The sequence below is a fragment of the Dryas octopetala genome, chromosome 2, assembly GCF_963921425.1.
Source record: "Dryas octopetala chromosome 2, drDryOcto1.1, whole genome shotgun sequence".
NCBI classification, from domain to species: domain Eukaryota; kingdom Viridiplantae; phylum Streptophyta; class Magnoliopsida; order Rosales; family Rosaceae; genus Dryas; species Dryas octopetala.
The window spans coordinates 30,509,865-30,519,554 of record NC_141367.1 but is presented as its reverse complement, the minus strand read 5'-3'; the positions used below and the strand labels follow the sequence as shown (position 1 = coordinate 30,519,554).

The window sequence follows — 9,690 nt, the reverse complement described above, 5'->3', positions numbered from 1 at the left end:
TGGCATCACCTCTCTCTCTCTCTCACTCTTTTTCTTTCTCTCTTTTTCTCTGTCTCACACTCTCACTCTCTCGCTCTCTCTATGTGGCAAGTTATTTCCATATTCTACGTATTAATCTTACTAGTTCTACAGTAGGCCGGATGTTACCCCTTGTGGTCAAGTCTAACATCTCCATCTCCACAAACGGATGTGATGATGTAGGCTATACTCTCTGGCTTTTAACCCTACACCTGCTAATTAGGCCATAGTCTGAGTTCCTTCTTCTTTAGTTGATTCATGATTGGTGCTTGCTCGGCTTTTGTTTTCTCCTTTTTTGGTTTGCTCAGCCTTTGCTGGCTTGGGCCTTATTCCTTTGGATTTTTTTTGGGGGGACTCTATTCATTTGGATTGAGTTGCCTCTCTAGGCTTTTTTGTAGTGGGCCTGGCTCTTTGTTTGGGTTTAATATACTCGTTTATTTACTTTACTTTGTTTTAAGAGAACCTCATTCAAGTTTTTCAAATATATATATATATTAACTTGTGAGAGTTATAACTCAACAGCTGGTTTGCCCGAGAGGTTAAGGGGGAAGACTTAAGATCTTCTGCACATAAGTGCGCATGGGTTCGAACCCCATAGCCAGCACAAAATTGAATTTTATTTTGCACTAAAACTTGTATATTTACTTGAGAATATTAACATTTAAATATCTCATTTGCACCCTTATAAACGTAACAATTAAACACCTAATTATATATTCTTTACGTTTTCAATTTAATAAATGTATTATCAGTAGTGCTAGACATCCCACATTTTTATACCACAATTTCATACCATCTTATATGGCAACTTACATAGCATTCATACATTGGATACTAAAAAATAAAAATAAAAATAAAAATAAAAAAATCTTGTCCAGTAAAATAATGACACGTAAGATGGTATAAAAATGTGATATAAGAATGTGGTAAATATAGCATTATTCATATATTATTTGTATGAACATCTAAAGGCTTATGAGCACACAACGAGTCATGCCCAGCGTTTGTTCTCAATACAAGCTGCCCCACTTTTTAATTAACCAAGTGCTTGGTACAAGCGATGAGTGCTCAATGTCTTTTGTTTTTTTTTGTTTTTCACTAAAATTGTTATACAATTTTTGTACATCACTGTAAACTGTTAGACAATTTCATTCACCATAAATTATAATCTTGTATATTTGTTACATGAGAAGAACTTGCATGTCCTGTCTATAAGGTAGCGTCACATGTAAGAGAGAGACATAGAGAAAGAAGGGAGAGAAAGAGAAAGAGGGAGAGAAAGAGAAAGGAGGAAATCTTTTTCTCTAGAGTTATTTACACTTACACACTCTAAAATTTATCGTCTTTTCACATACACCCCTTAAGGTTTCAATGATTACACATACACTCTCTGAGGTTTCAAAGGTGTTGCATATAACCCTCTACAAGAGAAAAAAAATAAATAAGAAAGAAAATATTTATATTGAGGTTGAATCTTACACTTTAAATAATCTTATTAGGTCATTTAACCTCTTAGCATGTTTTTTTGCATAATTTCTCATTTTTTTTCGTCTCACTATAGGGGGTTATATGCAACAGCTTTGAAATCTCAGGGGGTGTATGTGTAATTATTAAAACCTCAAGAGGTGTATGTGAAAAGACGATAAATCTCAGGGGGTATAAGTGTAATTAACTCTTTTCTCTAACTCTCTCTTGCATGTGATGTCATGTCTCCTGTAACAAAGACATGCAAATTATTCTCTTCTTACATATATACATGAAAAATGAATAAAACAATACAAAACACAAAAAAACAATAATTTAAAATTACAGCCACCCTAATTTTATTAGTTACATGTTCAACAGTTCAATCGGTGCAATTAAAGGAAAAAAAGAATCATGTCGAACAGTCACCAAACATACTAAGCACTCGGCCCTATAAACATGCCTACTGATTTTCGTGGACATTTTTAACATTAGACGCATTTAAAGAATTATTTTTTAAAGACAAAGTTTAAAGTGGATTCATTAATCATTTACTTTTGTATCAATTCTAATCAAGGTATTAAATTTCGTTTTTTTAGGGTTTTGAAATCTAAACACATGTTTAATAATTTTTCAATAAAATTTTGTCAACATTTTTGAAATTTCGGTTAAATTTACCGAAATTTTCATATTTTATATTTTCTTCAACTTCAGAAATTTACCAAAAAATAGCTTGATACTCCAAATAATTTACTGAAAAATTATAAGGACTCGTATTAATGAGTACTAATTTCTTATAACCTCAAAATAATCAAATTGCTTTAAAAAAAATTATGAAAAATTCTACTCTTATAATTCTTGAATTTTTCATTTTCTAAATTTCATTTCCACATAACTAAGCTCTAGAACCACAACTAAAGGTCTAAGTTAGTTAAAATAAATTTTAAAAAATTCTAATTTCTTTAAACAAAACTTAAAACAAATTTAAAAAATTTAAGTAACAAAATTACCATAAGCCAAAATTTGGGTTGTTACACTTAGTAAAGACAAAATTTGGCTAGGTGAGAGGCACGGGAAAAAAGGAAGGAAAGATTAAAAAAAAAAAAAAAAAGACTAAAGAGAGAGGCATGGGGAAAAAAAGTAAGGAAAGAAAAAAAAAAAAAGAAAAAAAGAGGGGGGTTTGGGGTTTTTGGGCAGTTGGAAATAAAAAAAAAGGTTTGAGATTTCGTTTAGTTATTTTAAACCTTCAACTTTAATACATTTCTATATAAAAAAGTAATTAAAAGTATCCTAAAGGGCCTAAAACCTAATATCATAAAAAATATAGAGTATATAGGGTTTAATGTATAGATTATAGAGTATAGAGAGTATTAGGGTATATAGAATATATAAAGTATTAGAGTTTAGATTTTATTGTATAATTAAATTATACAGTATAAAGAATATACTAATTTTATTTATTTATTATACTAATTTTATTTAATAGTATTTGCTTCAATATTTATCTTATATCACATGAAACCTACTATATAATTTGATTTCCTCAATATTTTTTTTATCAATTTAATAGATAATATGTTAAATAAACATATCGTAAAATTTCATTAAAATTTTTCATATTTTGATAGCAATTTCTTTCGTTTTTGTCTAATTTTTGTCAAAATTTAAAAATTTTCAAAATTTCTATCGAAATTTCCGTCGAAATTTATTTGAAGTCCGGAATTTAATTCCATGATCCTAACTTCCTAATCCTATTTTCAGCTCCGACCCCCACATAGCTTAGCAACCTGTTCTTTTTGTTCGCTTGTTAGCACCTGGTACTTCGATCGTTTTTTTTTATTGTAAGCAAATCATGTTAATTTATATTGCTTCTTTTTATTTCATTTGATTCCATGTTCGTTAAAAAAATAAAAAAAGTAGAGTTTATTTCATATTTAGTACCTAAACTCTGACTCTTGTTTTACTGTGGTACTTAAATTTTTATTTTGTGTCTAATAGGTACCAAAATGAATTTCTGTTAAAATTTTCAAAAAAAGTTAAGGGCAATATAGTCAAAGTATATTTTAATTATTTTATTTATATGTTTAAAATTATTTAAAAAAAATACACAACAAACAAAAATAATAATAAATTATAATTAAAATATATTTTTTGAAGTGACTATATTGCCTTTAACTTTTGTTGATAATTTTAACATAAATTCATTTTGGTATGTATTAGACACAAAATAAAAATTTAAGTAGTTAATTGGGACAAATAAAAATTTAAGTATTACGTTAAGAAAATGGTCAAAATATGAAAAAAAAACCCAAAAAAAGAAAAAAAACATTCCTCGCTTGAAAGCTATCTTTTTTGGTGTTGGCTTGAAAAGTTTATCAAGGCATTCCTCGCGAATCTTTATCAGACAGCTTCCACCATTACTGCCTCGCCATCAATCTGTCTTTTTTGCAACCTTCTCCCTTTTCTACCTCTATATGTAAGCTCTCTCTCTCTCTCTCTCTCTCTCTCTCTCTCTCTCTCTCTCTCTCTCTCTCTCTCTCTCTCTCGGTATTGCAATTTCGTTTTGATATTGATGTTAAGTTTATATCTTGAATCACCCATTTTTCTCGTTGGTTTGGTTGATGTTTTTCAAAATCCTTGAAACCCATGCTCCGTCCTCATAGAATATTTGTTTGGTTTGTGATATTCTGTGAAACCCATGCTGTATCCTCAATTTCTCACTGGTTTTAGGGTAGCTTGTGACAGAGTTTGGAACAAATGCTTATCTTAATGATTTGCTTGATGTTAATTCTTCTTACCCATTTTGTATTTTAATCTACTGGATAATGTGCAAATCCATGTGGCAAGTGGCATGCTCTTTGATTTTGTTAGATATCTTGATGTTAAGCTGAATCTATGTTGTGGAATCCCAGACATTTTCAGTGCGGTTTTAGATATGTTGCTATTGGTACCATTTATGTTGATGTCTTTATTTATTTGAGTTATTGTTTGATTAATTGCAGAAAGAAATATTTCTATTGATCTTCGAGTAATTAAAGGAAAGATGTCTCGGTATCTTATAGAATTGTATCAAACTAATCTGGAATCAAGTGGGGATGTGATGAGTGCGATAGTGCCTTTGATGAAACTTTTATCCCTCACGGTTATTGGACTGGTTCTTGCGCACCCAAGAACTCAAATCATACCAAGAGCTACTTTTAGGCTCCTCAGCAAGCTTGTTTTTGCCTTGTTCTTGCCCTGTTTAATCTTTACTGAGCTAGGTGAATCCATTACACTTGAAAACTTTGCTCAGTGGTGGTTTATCCCAGTTAATGTGTTGATAAGTACACTTATTGGCTGCTTCCTTGGGTACTTGGTGGTGCTTATATGTCGTCCGCCCCCACAGTTAAACAGATTTACTATTGTCATGACTGCCTTTGGGAATACTGGAAATCTCCCGCTTGCTATTGTTGGATCTGTTTGTCATACTGAGAAAAACCCATTTGGACCCCATTGTCACTCGAGAGGGGTGGCTTATGTCTCTTTTGCCCAATGGGTTGCTGTAATTCTTGTTTATACCCTTGTTTATCACATGATGGAGCCTCCATTGGAGTATTATGAGGTTGTTGAGGAAGGGGCTGAGATTGAGGGACCACAAACTAACGATATCAGTAGGCCTCTACTTGTAGAAGCTGAATGGCCAGGTATTGAAGAAAAAGAAACTGAGCATTCCAAGTCTCCCTTCATTGCTAGGGTTTTCAAAAGCATCTCAAATGTTTCGCAGACTACTGTTCCAGATGTTGGCCTATCAGGAGAAGGCGGTGGAAGCAGTCCCAGGTCTATTAGGTGTTTGGCTGAGCCTAGGGTGGTCAGGAGGATGAGAATTGTTGCTGAACAAACTCCAATACAGCACATACTTCAACCCCCAACAATTGCTTCTCTATTGGCTATCTTTATTGGGACAGTGCCTCAGTTAAAAGTTTTTTTCTTCGGATATGATGCTCCACTGTCCTTTGTCACTGACAGTTTAGAGATTTTAGCTGGTGCAATGGTGCCTTCTGTGATGCTTATTCTTGGGGGTATGCTTGCAGAGGGACCAAATGATTCTAGACTTGGCCTCCGGACTACCATTGGCATAACTGTGGCAAGGCTTTTATTGCTTCCTCTGCTGGGAATTGGTATCGTGGCATTGGCTGACAAGCTCAATTTTCTGGTTGATGATGATGCAATGTATAGGTTTGTTCTTTTGCTGCAGTACACGACACCGAGTGCAATTTTATTGGGAGCAATTGCCAGCTTGAGGGCATATGCAGTTAGCGAGGCTTCAGCACTTCTTTTCTGGCAGCATGTTTTTGCTCTGTTCTCCCTTTCCTTGTATATTGTTATCTACTTTAAATTAATAGCATATATCTGAGGTTTGGATTAAATTTTCGGGCATCAAAGGCTGCTTTCTCCCTGTCCACTAGAGTATATTGCTTCAATGTGGTTGATTTGTTTTCTTAATCAGTCTACTCTACTTGGAACTGGCGATTGAGGTGGCCGGTGCCTTGTTTTTTTTGTTTTTTGTTTTTTTCACTTTCTCTGAAGCCAATGAAGCTTAATTGTGTAAAGTCGATCTTGCAGAATGATTATATGCAGTCCTTATTTGCTATATTTTTCTTAAAATCAGAGTTAGCCTTTTGTATAACGTGTAAATTATTGAATATAGCTTTCTTTCTTTTTTGGCCATGAATTGTATATAGCTTTCAAGTATATGTATTTTACATGTCAACTGAAGCTATTAACGTGTTAGATTACATGAGTGGAGCCTCTTTAGACAAAAATCAGAGCTGTCAACAAGACTCTTGGCACCAGAATTCTGCAGAACTCTATTTTATATATTTAAGGTTGTCTATATGCTTACAGTATAGGAGTGTTTAAGCAGATGCAACCTGAATATATTTTACTTATATTTTCCGGTGAATTATGATGATGTCACTATGGTTCATAGGAGCTGGAGATTGAACCTGAGATCTCACCTCCACTCTCGTTCTTAGAGGAGCTAGATCTCGTTAATCCCAGAGGGAATAGGCCACAATATCTGTACATCTCACTTATTGATTGGAAAATAGAGAGGGTGAACAAATGAGATTGAAAATCTGTCTATGCAATGTGTTGGATCTTTTATAGCATATATAGTAGTAAATTCACTTCTATTTTCTAAACAACATTATTTGAAATTTCAATTTATAATAGAAACCCATTGTTTCATTCATTTATATATTCTGCTTACATGGTATTTGATTAGAAGCGTCTTCACGGCATCCTAACAAAGTAACAAGATTGACCCGCATTTGTGAAAATTCTGTACGATTTAGGTGGCTTTGTTATGAAGACACCCCATCTTGATGAACTTTGACTTGACCCAACCTTTTTCCTTCCAAGGATAGATAATGGAAGAAAGCATTGATTCAAAGTCTTGGTTGAACCTGGACCATTGCACATGAAGAACATGGTTTGCATGGTTAATTGGAACTTGTTACTAACTTAGCTTGTTCCTAAGCATAGTCAATTAGTCATTACATTGCATTACGGAGAGCATATAAATGACAATAAACAAATGGCCCACGTAATGATGAACATGACCAAAGGTCTGAACTCTGAAGCCAAGACTCAGTAATTGACTTCCCAAGAAGATGCCCTGCAATTACTTATTTCTGAATCCTGATCTTTTTCATGGAAATGTCATCATCAAATCCCCACCAAACAATTCTAAAACAAAAGTAAGAAGAACGGCTGCCTTAAAGAAAAGATTGTAAATTGAATAGAAAATTTAAAAAAACCATGTTGAAAATCTAGCAAATATATAGTAATATACGATTTAGGAGAATATAATACTGGGTCCCTGGGAATATGCGGAGAAATGTAATAAGAGCAAGCTCCATGCGTGTTTCCCACCATGTTCTTTACATTTAATTTAATATGTCCCATTCAGTTTCAGCCATTCATAGAGACAATCCAAACACTCCACTCAAGACCATAATGGATGTCCTACTCCTACTTCTAGCAAACTAATTAATTAAATGGATGATATTAACCCCTTTTCTATAAAGGCCAGATTTTATTCTTTTCAATTTGAGTATCCTAAACAAAGGAGGAGTTGGAGTTGCACCACCCATTTAAAAGTTTAAAGCCTATTCCAATAAATAAATACTATTTTTTTGTATCAGAATAAATAAAAATGGTACTTGTTGTAGACAGTGTACACAGACTAAATATGCCCAAAGTAATGTCCTCCAATTTCAATGAACCATTTTTTAAACCCTCCTCCAAATTCCCAGTTCCCACCACCTTGGCACCTTCACAACCATTTATCCCTATAAATACAAACTCCAAGCCCAACCCGCCTCCTCACAAACCCTATCTCCTCCTCTGTCTTTCTCTGCCTCTTTTTTCCCCAATGCTGACCGCCACACATTCCTAGATACACTCCCCCCCCAATCTCTTACACCGGACACGCACCCTTTTCCCCTCTTCTTTCCTTGTCTCAACCTTCATACCCATGTTTCAATAACTCAAAAAACCCTTTCATTCTTTCATTTTATTCATTTTTTTGTTTTCTGAATTCTGGGTTTTTATTCTTATTCCTTAATCCTTATTGCCCCATTTTATTTATTGGGTCCAACAATCCGGCCATGGAAGCTGGAATTTTGGTCCCTTCCCCAACCTCGTCCTCACCTCTATCGACTCCTCTGCCCTCTGTGATTCTAACCCAGGATGAGTTGAAGAAAATCGCGGCCTACAAGGCCGTCGAGTACGTCGAGTCCGGCATGGTCCTCGGCCTCGGCACCGGCTCCACCGCCAAGCACGCCGTGGACCGTATCGGCGAGCTTTTGCACCAGGGCAAGCTTCAGAACATTATAGGAGTACCCACTTCGAAGAAGACCCACGAACAAGCTCTGTCTTTGGGAATTCCATTGGCGGATCTCGACTCGCACCCTGTCCTTGATCTCGCAATCGATGGCGCCGATGAGGTCGATCCCCACCTCAATTTAGTCAAAGGCCGAGGTGGGTCGCTCTTGAGGGAGAAGATGGTTGAGGGTGCTTGTAGGAAATTCGTTGTTATTGTTGATGAGTCCAAGCTCGTTAAGCATTTGGGGGGTAGTGGGCTCGCTATGCCGGTTGAGATTGTTCCATTTTGTTGGAAATTCACGGCCAAAAGGCTCCAAGACTTGTTTGAGGACGCGGGTTGTGTTGCAAAGCTTAGAAATTTTAGTGAAAATGGTGAGCCTTTTGTGACAGACAATGGGAATTACGTTGTGGACTTGTATTTCAAGAAAGATATTGGGGATTTGAAGGCTGCGAGTGACGCAATTTTGCAGCTTGCTGGAGTTGTTGAGCACGGAATGTTCCTGGACATGACGACCACTGTGATTGTTGCAGGCGAGCTTGGTATCACGGTGAAGAATAAGTAACCGGGCTAGAGGAGGTAGTTCGAGATGGGTTCTAACTTATTACATGTAGGAGCAACTATATAGTTTGGTTTTCCAATCAAATTGTGGAAGATTTCATTGGTCTTTATTGTAACAAGGGAAGTTTTAATCTCCTACAATTAATTTATACTATTTTTTGGGAGGGTCTCCTAACATTTTGATGTTGTCTTTGAGTCAATTTACGAAGGACTAGAATGTTTGCAATTTTGTGGATGAATGACTGGCAGTTTATGTTTGATATCTGTCATGTTGTTTTGATATAAAATCCACCTCATTATTAATCAAATGTTCTCACTTTTACAAAGAGGCATCTATGAATTGGAATGGAATGGTTCACCTTTTTAATTGCAGTTAACACCATGTATAATTATTATCATTGAATTGCATAAGTTTTTTGGTTTGCTCTATTATCTTTCACCTTGTAAACAATCTGAAGGTCAGAACAGGTTGCTCATTGTTAAAACTTTCAATTAAATTTGTAAATTATTTTGCCATCTTGAAAGTTTCTCTCTGAAATCTGAGTGTGGTGTAATTTTTAACAACTGGCAAGTTATAGTCATCACAAAGGTGTGAACCCATGGACAGGGACATTAAAAAAAAAAAAAAAAAAAAAATCCTCTTTTGCTCTTCAATATGGGGGAGTCTGTGTGATGATTTACAAGTGATGTCCCCTTTAAGTTTAGCAGTCTCTTCTTTACTTATGAAGCTCAGTGTATTAGGTGCAAATACTACTGAGGAGATGGCTCTCAATGTAGGA

At 35.0% G+C, this 9,690-nt stretch overlaps 2 protein-coding genes and 1 non-coding gene across 3 annotated transcripts; all 3 read left to right on the top strand.

Annotated features, from left to right (window-relative positions):
* The first annotated feature begins 539 nt into the window (after positions 1-539).
* TRNAL-UAA (transfer RNA leucine (anticodon UAA)) lies at positions 540-622 on the top strand. Its single transcript has one exon. It is a non-coding gene; the product is annotated as a tRNA-Leu (tRNA).
* Positions 623-3,829: 3,207 nt separating this feature from the next.
* Positions 3,830-6,193, top strand: LOC147295556 (Auxin efflux carrier family protein). The gene is made up of 2 exons (XM_086232828.1): positions 3,830-3,958; positions 4,485-6,193. Exon 2 carries the CDS (start codon positions 4,526-4,528, stop codon positions 5,873-5,875), a length of 1,350 nt encoding a protein of 449 aa, XP_086088954.1. The 5' UTR covers positions 3,830-3,958; positions 4,485-4,525; the 3' UTR covers positions 5,876-6,193.
* A 1,601-nt stretch (positions 6,194-7,794) lies between these two features.
* LOC147295555 (putative ribose-5-phosphate isomerase 2) lies at positions 7,795-9,243 on the top strand. Its single transcript, XM_086233183.1, has one exon. It carries the CDS (start codon positions 8,136-8,138, stop codon positions 8,913-8,915), a length of 780 nt encoding a protein of 259 aa, XP_086089309.1. The 5' UTR covers positions 7,795-8,135; the 3' UTR covers positions 8,916-9,243.
* Positions 9,244-9,690: the final 447 nt, after the last annotated feature.